Source organism: Saccopteryx leptura, chromosome X (assembly GCF_036850995.1).
Source record: "Saccopteryx leptura isolate mSacLep1 chromosome X, mSacLep1_pri_phased_curated, whole genome shotgun sequence".
Classification (NCBI taxonomy): domain Eukaryota; kingdom Metazoa; phylum Chordata; class Mammalia; order Chiroptera; family Emballonuridae; genus Saccopteryx; species Saccopteryx leptura.
In genome coordinates this window covers 45,314,361-45,327,339 of record NC_089516.1, presented here as the reverse complement: position 1 = coordinate 45,327,339, position 12,979 = coordinate 45,314,361, and the positions used below count along the sequence as shown (strand labels likewise).

Genomic DNA, 12,979 nt, shown 5'->3' with positions numbered 1-12,979 from the left:
TCATTCTGCTTATATTTAGGTCTTTATTGTCTTCCTACAGTAAATAAAATATCAGTGCTATCACAGAAATGGACAGACAAATCAATGGACTATAATAGCCCAGACTCAAAAATTTGTTTGCTTTGTTTTCTTTCCTAAAAATCATTAACAACCCAGTTTATTATTTTTCAGGGCTGGTGTTACTGGTATTAATTATCTGTTTCCTAGGCTCTATACTTGATAATGCAATATTTCTTGTTGCCATCTATAATAAGAAATGATTGGCCCTGGCCGGTTGGCTCAGTGGTAGAGCGTCGGCCTGACATGCAGAAGTCTCAGGTTCGATTCCTGGCCAGGGCACACAGGAGAAGTGCCCATCTGCTTCTCCACCCCTCCCCTTCTCCTTCCTCTCTGTCTCTTTCTTCCCCTCCCGCAGCCGAGGCTCCATTGGAGCAAAGATGGCCCGGGCGCTGGGGATGGCTCTATGGCCTCTGCCCCAGGCGCTAGAGTGGCTATGGTCGCAACAGAGCGACGCCCCGGAGGGGCAGAGCATCGCCCCCTGGTGGGCGTGCCAGGTGGATCCCGGTCGGGCGCAGTCTGTCTGTCTCCCCGTTTCCAGCTTCAGAAAAATACAAAAAAAAAATGATTGTTACTCTAATAGTTTTAAAAAGAACAAATTTCACAGATTCTTAAAATCAGCACCTCCCTCAGTGATGAACACTTTGGTAATTCACTTAAAGATCAGAATATTATAAAAAATGGCAATACTGTTTTAGCCAAAGTTCCTAAGACCAGAACTTTAGATGAGAAGGAGTATCTATCTCATCAGAAGTCTTAGGTCTCCTGAAACTTTTCAGAAAAAATGGAGAAAGAGGGTCCATGCTCGTTGACTTTCTTCGCTGAGAGTTTTTAGAGAACAAGTTATTTGCTCTATGGCATTTGCTGCCTTTGATCCCAGTATGAGTTATCCATATGGAGGTTATGTTCTAATAGACACAGAGTTTTTCTGATGTTAACTGTTCTTAATTTTGCCTTAAAATTTCTCACTGGTAAAATGTTAAAATAATTTGAAGGGTTTTTAAGCTTTATTAAGATATAATTTCCATACTACAAAATTAATTTTGAGTCATACAGTTCAGTGGGTTTTAGTATTTTTTTTTATATTTTGCCTTTCTTTTTAATTCAATGTTTTTATTTTCTTATTAAGAGAGAGGGAGGGATAAAGAAAAAGAAGGGGGTGAAGCAGGAAGCATCAGCTCCCATATGTGCCTTGACCAGGCAAGCCCAGGATTTTGAACTGGTGACCTCAGAGTTTGCAGGTCGACGCTTTATCCACCGCGCCACCACAGGTCAAGCGGGTTTTAGTATATTTACAGAGTTTTGCACACATCACTAGTATCTGGTTTTAGAACATTTCTGTCACCCCAAGAAAAGCTTTCTGCCCATTTGCAGTCAGTTCACATTCCTACTCCCAACTCTAGGTTATTTCCTGTCTCTTTAGATATGCCTACTCTGGACATAATGTGTAATTGGAATCATACAAAAATTGATCTTGTGTTTATGATTTCTTTCATGAAGCATAATGTTTTTCCTAATTTTTTAAATGTTTTATATTTGTTTTACATGTTCTAGCATGTATCAGTACTTTGCTCTTTGTTATTGCTGGATAGTATTTCATAGTATGGATATACCACAAATGGTTTAGTCATTTACCTGTTGAAAGACATCTGGGTTGTTTCCCATATTTAGCTATTATGAATAAAGCTGCTATAAATATTTATGTACAGGTTTTTGTATGAACATAAATTTTCATTTCTCTGGGATAAATGCCCAGGAGTACAATTGTAATTGCATGTTTAATTTTTAGAGAAATAGCCAAATTACCTTCTATAGTAACTGTACCGTTTTACATTCCCACCAGCAATGTACAATTTTTTCATGTCTTCTCCACTATTTGAATTTTCATTGTTTCAGCCATTGTGGTTTTAATTTGCATTTTTCTTATGGCTAATAATACTGCTTTTTGATGAAATATCTGTTCAAGTTTTTTGCCTATTTTTAATTGAATCATGTTTCTTTACTGTTTAGTTTTGAGAGTTATTTACATATCCTAGATATAAATCTGTTGTTAAATATGTGATTTGTAATTACAAGGTAAGGTGAAACTAGGTTTACATTTGTTTATTGGAAAATAATACAATAATTAATACAAGAATAAACTTTCACACTCATAACTGTAAACCTACTTTTGTTCTACCCACCCTGTATTTTGTCTCATTCTGTAGCTTTTTGTAAAATATCTTCTTGCCTGATTAGTGATGTCATAGTGGATAGAATGTTGCCCTGGGATACTGAGAACTCAGGTTCAAAACTTCGAGGTCACTAGCTTGAGTGCAGGCTCATCCAGCTTGAGCTCAGACTTGCCAGCTTCAGTGTGGGGTTACCAGCTTCAGTGTGGGATCATCAACACGATCCTGTGGTCGCTGGTTTGTGCCAAAAAGATCGCTGGCCTGAAGAGTAAGGAAGGGGTTGGGTCACTGGCTCAGCTGTAGCCCCCCAGTCAAGGTACATATGAGAAGCAATCTATGAACAACTGAGGTGATGCAGCTACGAGTTGATGCTTCTCATCTCTCTCCCTTCCTGTCTCTGTCTCACTGTCTCTTCTTCTCACTCTCTCTCTCATGCTAAAAAGAATTTTAACAGATATTTTTGCATAACATGTTTTTCATTTGGATGAAGGTGAATTTTTCTTTGATAGATCATGTTTCTGGTGTCAAGTTTAAGAGCCCTTTGCTTAGCCCTAGATCCTGAAAGTTTTCTCCTGTTTTCTAAAAGTTACATAGTTTTCCATTTAAGTCTGTGATCCATTTTCAGTTAACTTTTGTATAAGATGTGAGACTTAGGTTAAGGTTCTTTTTTCTTTGTTTTTTTTAACTATTGCTTCAGTACTATTTGCTGAAAAGGCTATCTTTCCCCCATTGAATTACTTTCCTACCGTTGTCAAAAATCTATTGGGCATATTTGTGTGGGAGTATACTCACTTTTAATAATTCAAAATATATATATTAAGTTGTGACAGACAGAATAATGGGACCCCCAGGATGTCTATACCCTAATCCCTGGGACCTGTGGGTATGTTAGGATACATGGCAAAGGAGAATTAGGGTTGCTAATCAGCTGATTTTAAAATAGGGACATTAAGACTATACTTTCAGGGATCATTTCTATAGTTTGTAAAATAGGGACATTATCCTGGATTATCCAGGTGAGCCTGATGTAATTAATCACAAAGGTCCTTAAAAGTGGAAGAGAGGAAGCAGAGGATTAGAAAATGAAATATGATGATAGAAGCAGGGTCAGAGATATACAATGTTGCTGGCTTTGAAGGGTGAGAATGATAGTCAGGATCCAAGGAATATAAATTGCCTCTAGAAGATAGAAAGGGAAGAAAATGAATCCTCTCCTCATCCTCTCTGAATGAGCCTCCAGAAAGGAACTCAGTCCTGCCAACATCTTGATTTTGGTCCAGTCGTATCAGACTTCTGACTGAATTGTAAGATAATAAATTTGTGTACTTTTAAGACATTGAGTTTGTGGTACCGTAATTTGTTACTGCAACAATACTAATAGACGTTTTGGGAAAGTTCTCATTGATAAGAGGGTTATAGATGTTTGGACACACCATTTATCTGGAAAGTTTACGTATATGGAACATCCCAACAATATCAGACAAACGGGTAGATTTGTGCATTCAATAGGGAGTAATTAGGAAATATATTACTTTATTTTTGTTTAAATTTCTTCATTTGACTTTAAATTACACATTACTTTTTGATAAGTCTCTTGTTGCCTGACCGGTGTTGGCACAATGGATAGAGCATCAACCCAGAAAGCTGAGGTTCCCAGTTTGAAACCCCAAGGTTGCCAACCTGAGCATAAGGTTGTTAGCTTACGCGTGGGTTTATCGTGTATGATCCCAAGGCTTGAACAAGGGATTACTGGCTCGGCTTGAGCCCCTTGGTCAAGGCACATATGAGAAACAATCAATGAACGACTAAAGTGAAGCATCTACAAGTTAATGCTTCTCACTCTCCTCTCTCTCTCAGAAAAATTTTTTTATTGTTTTTGTTTGCATTTCAGAAGAGTATTTGAATGTCGTTAAATTTTGTGCCAAAGGGCCAAATGTAGCCCAAAAAATTTATATGATGGGAGGTTACCGTTTTATTTAAAAAATATTCATTTTGTAAAATGTACAAATATTTTTTTCAATTTGTTTCCTCTAACAAGGATACAAGACAAACACCCAGTTTATTTGAGTTTTAAAGGATATTTCTTTTGCCCCACTTGAATTATCAATAAAGACATAAGTCCAGCAGGCAAGGAGAAAAGGGTATATATAAATATTGAATCATTATGTTATACAACTGAAACTATTATAGTGTCATATGTCAATTATAATTTGATTTTTCCTATTTTAATTATTCTTTTTTATTATTAAATTTGTTGGCATGACATTGATTAATGAAATTATATAGATTTCAAGTGTACAGTTCTGTAATAGATCGTTTGTATGCTATATTGTGTGTTTACCACCCAAGGTCAAATCTTCCATCACCATATATTTGACCCTCCTTTACCCAGTATTCTATTGACTTTTTAGGACAAACAGACCTTTGATTCATGATTTTGATACTTGTGCTAATCCTGTTAGTTTTTAAATAGCTTTATCAAATATAATGTACATTACCATACATTTCACCCATTTAAAGCATACCACTCCATGATTCTTAATATATTCTGTATGTGCAAACATTACTAGAGTACTCTGAGTGTCTTATCTCATTGCCTTCTGACTTGCATTGTTTCTCATGAGAAGTTAGCTGTTAATCTTATTGGAGTTTGTTATAGGGAGTCATTTTTCCCTTGTTGCTTTCAAGATTTTCTCCTTCTCTGTCTTTCAGTAATTTTATCATAATTTATCTGTGGATCTCTTTGCAGGTGGTGATGATGGTGATAATATTAAATACTTGGGATTTGTCAAGCTTCCTGAATATGCAAATTAATGTTTTTCAGTAAATTTGAGAATCTTTCAGCCATTATTTTTTTCTTCTTGTTTTTCTCCCTTCCTTATGGTACTCCCATTACATATATGTTAGTGCATTTAATGGTATCTCACATTTTTGTGAAGTATTTTTCATCTTTTTCCTCTCTTCTTTTGCTTGCATAATCTATATTGATTTACTTCAGGTTTACTAATTCTTTCTTCTACCAGTTCAAATATACCGTTGAACCCCTTTAGTAAATTTTTATTTTAGTTATTATACTTTTCAATGCCAGAGTTACCATTTGGTTCTTTTTAATACTTTCTCTTTAATTGATATTCTTAACCTTCCTTTACTTCTTTAATCATTGTTTTCTTTAGTTCTCTGAAGATATTTGTATGGCTAATTTGAAGTCTTTGCCTTTTAATTCTGATATTGTTGCTCTCACAGTTTCTATCACTTGCTTTTGGCTAGTATATAGATCATACTTTCCTATTTGCATGTCTCACATTTTTTTGTTGGAAACTGGACATTTTGGATAATGTAATGTAGCAACCTTGGGTATGGGCACCCCTACCCTGGGCTCTTTTTTGTTATTTCTTTCTTTACTTTAGTGACTGGACTATTTTACTGAAGTCAGTTTACTCCCCCCTTTTGCCCTGCAGTGTGGAGTCTTGATGTTGCCTCTTAAGGGATGCAGCCTTTGGTATGCCCACAGTCACCTGGGATGATAGTGGTTTTGGCAGGACTCATTCTCTCTCTTCCCCTGACCACACCCAGCTGTTAAGTTTCCACTAATTGCTAGCTGATTGCACTGTTGTTTTTAATAATGCCCTAGGGCATAAATTGCTTCACAGACTGATCCAATCAAATTAGGGCTCCTATGAAGAGATAGTTCCCAAGATCATTCTAAAGCCAGAATGGTTCCTCCTAGGTCTTCATTTCCCTGATTCTCTCCAGCATGCTAGCCAACCTAGGCATGAACAACTTTTCCATATTCTATTGCAAATGAAGTCATTTCCACTGAGGGGAGATTTGGAGCCCTCTATTCTATGGCTTGATTCTGAGTCTCTGAGCCATAGCTTCAGAACAGGATGTGGGGACAATGATGTGCTTCCTCTGAGTGGCAGCCCCAGGCCTCCTAGGTCTGCCTCTGCTAATGTAGAACTCCCATTCCACAAGCTAGAGCCAGAACATTTGAGGTCTCAATATTCTTGGCACCACACCCAAGACATAGACTCCATCCCAGGAGTGGAGGCCACCTGGAAGAAGGGAGTCCCCACCTCTCACACACTTTTCTGGACCTTAACCTCAGCCTCAGGTAGCTGGGTACAGGATGAGTGAGAATCACTGTACCTTCCCAGGAAGAAAGCCTTGCAGCTGTGAGCTGGGGCAAAGGGGTTCTGTGTTCTTGTCTATACTAGTCTGGTGTGACTGACATCTGTGCTGAGAGGCGGAATGGAGGGAGTGGGTCTAGGCCCAAATATTATAGATTCTTACTTAATTACTGAGTTTTAGTAGATTTCCTTTAATGAATGCTTCTTCATTTGCCTTGTGCCCTTAGAACTATTTCCAGAGATTTTAAATGAGTGGTTTTTTTGTTGTTATTTCTTTTTAAAATAATTTTCACCAGTTTTACTATGGAGTGGGTCCTTGTAGCTCTTCACGCTGTCATGCCAGGAGTGGAACTCGGTTAGCTTTTTAACATGCAGTTTTGTTTCTGTTACTCCTAATTGCTCACAGTGGCCTTGTACTTGGATTTCTATCTCCTTAGTTGGTTGTGTCTTGAAGGCAGTAGCCATAAGCTTTTCCTTGTGGTATCATGACTGGCCCTCTTAGCATTTTGTTTACTTGTGGAATGTAACACAGAATGTCAGTTACTGATTGTATCACTGTCTTTTCTAGTTTATACTTTGAGCACTTCCTTTGTGACTTGAAGTATCTGAGTCTTCCTTTCTTGTACTCTAGTGCTGGAGTGTTCCCAGAAAGGTGGGGCCTCTTTTTTATTGTCATTAACTACACACACACACACACACACACATATACACACAAGGAAGGACACTTGAACCATTTGAAGTTTTAGTCAAAAGCTAAGTTGTGTATTTTGACCATATAGGAGCTTTCTCTAGCATTCCTTGCAGTGTATATATAGATGTAATTTTAAATTTGGCTAGGTGTTTTGGGGATGGGGACAGAGATAATTTAAGGAAGAGAAAGGGTAGGCAAAAAAGCAGTGTTGTTGTGTCCTTCAAGGTAGAACATACCTCACTTGTTTTTTCTTTAGCCACCTATGTCTCATGCCTTTCAACCTTGACCCTTAACAGCTCTGCCTTTGCTACTGCTTTTTTTCTTTTCTGCTCCTCTCTGGCTGGTGAGGGCCTCCTGGCTGCCCCTTTTGTTTAGGTGGACATTGGTCATGTGGCCACATCTGAGATTCCAACCAGTTCTGAACTATTTATTCTCTGCTGCTCCTAAAGCTAATGTGTGGCCTCACCCAATCTTTGACCCCTTCTGTATTGGAGAATTTAGTAGTACTCTTCTCCCATCACTTTAGATCATTTGAGAATGACAGAAATCATTTTATCATATGATTGGCCTGCTGCTTCTTGGGATCTGTAGGAAAGTATTGACTGTCCTCTGGGGGACGGGGGAGAAAGAGAGTTTTGACTATTTCATTCAGTGTTGTTCTCTTTCCCAGGATGCTTGAAAAATGAAACGTCATAGAACTCTCAGCAGCAGTGACAGTTCAGATGAGAGTGAGTAGAACCTGCCAACAGCTGGTAAACTCTGTATCTATACTCCTTGAGGATTTCTTCTTTGACTTAAGGACAAGCTGTTCCATGCTTCCTTCAATGGTTAAAAAATGTCTTTAGGAAAGAAAGCTTGGGGTACCATTTTTCTTACTCATTTAAATTTATTAGAATTTGATAAGTTAGGAGGGAGAATTATATGGCATATAGCATTTTCCTTTTAACTTACCTAAACAACAAATTCCAAATCTACTAAGGATTTAACAGTGCTTTTCTAGAAAAGAAGAAAAGTACAAGAGCATAAACTGTAGGCCCTACAATTCTAATTGTAGTTTAGGTTCTAAATGTTTGACTGGATGAGTCATCATTTGTAAAAGGCAACAACCTTATTAACAGTAGCATTTGGGGAAGTGCTAAGGATATATACAGATTATTTGTTCGATATTTTTAGTTTTTCTAGTTACTTTTGCAGATTCTTTTTCTCCAGGTGGAACATGAGTCATGTTATGAGGTATGATCACACCAAATCAAATCTACCCATTATTAACCTTGTTGAAGCTTTTGCACACTGGGAGGTCACCTGTAAATATCTTTAACTCCATTATGAGACTTTCTTAGTTGTAATCTAACTCTCTTCAGTGTTATATATGAGGTCACTGTGTTCTTCTCCATCATATCTTTCATAATCTCTCTTGGATGACATTTAGTTATATGACGTTTAGTTATATTAGCAGGTAATAAGTCTCAGTTTTTTTTTCTAATTATCTTTTGCAGGTCCTTGTACTTCTTTCTCTTCTGGCTCAATGTATAGGAACAAGTCAAAAATTCCAAATGAGCACAAGAAGTCTTCTGAGGTGAGATCAGATATTCAATTTTTAGACTTAAAAAAATAGACAGCTGTGTTCTGCCTACATTCCTACAATACCCAGATCTTGGAGATGCAAGGAGTAAACTGTATACCAGTGGATGGGCTTGTTTCTGATGAGTTTTTGTTTCATTTTTCAACAAAGATTCCATTTTCTTTTCCCTTTGGGAAAACAGTAATTTTCACACTATACTTTCATTTTGGCAAATACACTTAAATACCTGGCCTTAGAATATAAAGCCTCCCCTTAGCCAAGAAGTCAAAGGGAGCTAGATTTGGAGAATTGGGAAGAACACAAAGAGCTGGCCTTTGATTGTAAAAAAACTAAGTTGGTAGGTGGGAGGCAGTGCAAGAAGAAATAGATGAGGAGCTTATGGAGGAAAAGGCAAGGACTGGGGTTGAGATCTGGGCTGTGAGATTTGACTAAGGAAGAATTTGGTTCCAGGCTTATTCAGGTTGTTGGCAGAATTCATCTCCTTGTAGCTAGAGGACTGAGGTCCCTTTTTTTGTGTGTGGTTTTTTGTTTGTTTGTTTGTTTGTTTTTGCTGACTTTTGACGGAGGACCACCCTCTACTTCTAGAGGCTAGTTGTAATCCTTTGGCATGTGGCCTTCGTTATAGATCTTCTCAAAACATTTTTTTTTAGTGTATATTCTCTCTGTTGATCAGATTAGATAATTTTTGTTTTCTTATTTTTTATTTTATTTTATTGGAGTGACACTGGTTAACATAATTTACAGGTTTCAGGTGCCCAATTCTACAACACATCTCTACATCATATTGTGTGTTCATCCACCCCCCAGCTTACTTTTTCTTTTCTTTTTTTTTTAATTTTTCCATTGAGTTGAGAGAGGGAGGGGGAAAGCTAGAAAGAGGGAAGTATCAACTCATTGTTCTACTTAGTTATTGCAACTAGTTGAGCTTCATCTTATTGATTGCTTCTCATATGTGCCCTGACCATACATTCCTTGCTTTAGAGTGTCAGCCAGACCCCAGATGGGCAGAACATCGGCCCCAGATGGGGGTTGCCAGGTGGATCTGACTATCTCCCCTCCTCTTACTTGGAAAAGAAGGGGAAAAAAATGTCAGTCAAAGTGAGCATCTCTCTCCCCCTCTTTCTCAGAGATCACTTTTCATTTCCATCTTTTTGCCCAGGTATCTTTCTGGGTTCAGTAGAATATAAGAGTGTATTTATATATGTCTGAGTCATACAGAAAAACTTATGGAATAAAATGCACATAAATAGGAGCCATACTAATTTCCTGTCTATCCAAAGTCTTCACTGCAGAATGGTGAGAAAGAAACCTTGCTACTTTCCCATTAAGAACAGTGTCAACATAAAGTGACACAAGAGCTTTCTTGAAACCTGTTGCTTCTGTGCCTGATCAGGCAGTGGTACAATAGAGAGTTGGCCTGGGATGACGCTGAGGACCCGTGTTCGAGACCCCAAGGTTGCCAGCTTGAGCATGGCATCACCGGCTTGAGTGTGGTATCAGACATGACACCATGGTAGCTAGGTTGTGCCCAAAGGTAGCTGGCTTAAAGCCCAAGGTTGCTGGCTTGCATCAAGGCACATATGAGAAGGCAATCAATGAACAACTAAGGCACCACAACCATGAGTCGATGCTTCTCATCTCTCTCCCTTCCTGTCTGTCTGTCCCTCTCTCACACTTTAAAAAAGACCTATTGCTTCTAAGTCAGTGAGGAAAGCAGTCTTTTGTTGCAAGAAATAAGAGAAACTGAGCACCTGAAAGCAAATTTTTTCATTTGTAGTTTACATGCTGTTATCAAAGGGAGAACCTGATACTGTAGAACAATGTAGAAACCTTACCACCATTTAGATTCGTTTACCCTCCCACTTTAATTATGTAATTGTCTTAAATATTTTCTCTGCATACACTGAGAACTACATTAGACAATGTTGTAATACTTGCTTCAACCATCAAACATTATTTATAAAACTCAAGAGGAAGACAGTCTATTATTATATTCCTGATATTCCAACTTTGCTTTTGTTCGTTTACATTCTGTTTGAAGAACTTCCTTTAGCCATTCTTTTAGGGTAAGTCTTCTGGTGATAAATTCTTTTAGTTTTTCTTTATTAGAGAATGTCTTTGTTTCACCTCCATTCCTAAAGGATATTTTCACTTGATACAGAATTTTGCTTTGGCAACACTTTTCTTTCAGCACTTGAAAAATATTGTACTTCCCTCTGTCCTCATAGTTTTTAATGTGAAATCTGCTCTGATTTAAATAGGTAGCCAGTTCTTTCCCAGTTGCTTTTAAGACTTGTCTTTGTCTTTAGTTTTCCAGAGTTAGATTATGATGTGCCTGGGCATGGATTTATTTTGGTTTATCTTTCTTTATTTTGGCTTCTTTCTTTATTTCTCTCTTTCTCTCTTCTTTCTTTCTCCTTTTCTTTTCATCTGTTACCATGTCAAGTTACTCTTGTTACCATGTTACCATAGTATTATGTCAAGTGCGCTAAGGGCACTTGAGCCTTTCTCGTAGCCCACATTGAGATAGTATGAGTAACTGCAGTGTAGCCCATACTTGAGAGTATGAATGTATATGCAGGTGACTTTCCTCCAACTGCACCTCCACTTCTGGCTCCTCACAAACTGGATGGGCAGTCATGCAGTGTGGAGGGTATGCCATTTCTCAGTTACCAGACTGTGAATACTTACAAATAGGTTTTATAGTATTGTTACTGTGGTTCTTTGTTTTGAAATAAAAATTCTGATTGAAAAAAAAAAAGAAGAAAAAATTTCCTCACCTTCTGTATGTCTGTTAAAGTTTTTATTTCTCCTTTATATTTGAAGGATAACTTTGATGGATATCGTATTATTGGCTGGTAACTCCTCTCTTTCAGTACTTTGAATGTTTGGATCCACTCTCTTCTGGCTTGTAGAGTTTCTGCTGAGAAGTCTGATGATAACCTAATGGGTTTTCCTTTATATGTATAACCTGATGGGCTTTCTTTTATATGTTATGTTCTTCTTTTCCCTAGCTGCATTTAGGAGTCTTTCTTTGTTATTGAGGTTTGACAATTTTATTAGTGTTCCTTGGAGTAATTCTGTTTTGGTTGAGGTAACTCATCATTCTGTTTGCACCTTGGATTTGAGGCTCAGTTCTTTTCATAGGCTTGGGAATTTCTCATCAATTATTTGGTTGAGTATGCTCTCTGTTCTCTTCTTTCTCTCTTCTACTTCTGATATACCCATTATTCTTATATTGCTTTTTCTGATGGAGTCAGACAATTCTTTTATAGCTCTCTCTCTCTCTCTCTCTTTCTCTCTCTCTCTCTCTTTCTCTCTCTTTCTCTCTCTCTCTCTCTCTTTTTAATTTGTGAGTCTCTCTTCTTCCTGTGGCATCTCTAGTTGCCTGTCTTTAAGGTCACTGATTCTTCTATCTGGCCTGTTCTATTAGCTAAACTTGCTACCTCAGTTTTTAATTCATGTATTGAGTTCTCTGTTTTTAAAGTTTCAATCTCCTTGGTGAGGTATTTGTTTTGTTTTCTTATTAAGTTGCCTGTTGGTGTTTTCTTGCATCTCGTTGAGTATTTTCAGAACTTCAGTTTTGAATTCTGTATCATATAACTTCAAGATTTCCATGTGATTGAGATGTTTTATCTGGAGATTTTTCATTTTCTTTTTGAGCTGTCTCTTGTCTTGTAGTATTTAATTTCTTATTCATAATGGCATTTGAGAGTGGTTTTGTTAAGAACTCTAACAAAAGAAAACAACTTAAAAATGAAAAATAGAAATTTAATAAAAAATAAAAATTTTTAAAATAATCGCAAGTGAAAAAAAACACAGAAAACAAAGATCAAAAACCAAAAATCAAATCAAAACACCCACAAAAAATAAGAATAAAAATAAGAATAAAAATAAGAATAATAAGAATTAAAGAAAAGTCAAGAGAAAAAACAAGTAAGAAAAAATGGAAAAAAAGTAAAAATATATTTTGGTTTTGAGAGGTTACTGTTTTCTTCCAGTAGGTATTGCTGTACTACAAGTTTTAGCTCTGTGAAATTCCTGGGTTGTCCTCCACTGAGTTGTTTCTGTCGCAGTGATGTAGGACAAGTAGCAATTGTTTTGGTAGTTGGGGCACAGTATGAGGGCTTTACGGCTTCGGCTTTATGGCTTTAATTTTTTACTTTAGAGCTCTAGCAGTGGTGATCTCAGGCCTCTGGGCACTCCTCCCCACTTCTCAACAGACCAGGGGACCAAACGTAGAACACCTCTTCTTCAGGGAGAGAGTATGTCTGGAGAGCTAGCTGTGGGGTTTGTCTCTGCCCCTCTCATACCAGGGAGGTGAAGGAGGTGGATATGGGAGGCAGGG

General features: G+C 37.5%; 1 protein-coding gene and 1 non-coding gene across 3 annotated transcripts in view; one reads left to right on the top strand and one right to left on the bottom strand.

Annotated features, from left to right (window-relative positions):
* JADE3 (jade family PHD finger 3) overlaps positions 1–12,979 on the top strand; it is a 183,833-nt gene that overhangs the window by 84,576 nt on the left and 86,278 nt on the right. For both annotated transcript variants that reach the window (XM_066357000.1, XM_066356999.1), the window contains exons 2-3: positions 7,720–7,777; positions 8,546–8,625. In XM_066357000.1, coding sequence (XP_066213097.1) covers positions 7,732–7,777; positions 8,546–8,625 — 126 coding nt within the window. In that variant the 5' untranslated portion in view covers positions 7,720–7,731. The remainder of the gene's footprint in view (positions 1–7,719; positions 7,778–8,545; positions 8,626–12,979) is intronic.
* LOC136386656 (small nucleolar RNA SNORA27) lies at positions 4,248–4,374 on the bottom strand. The gene has a single exon (XR_010748013.1). It is a non-coding gene; the product is annotated as a small nucleolar RNA SNORA27 (small nucleolar RNA).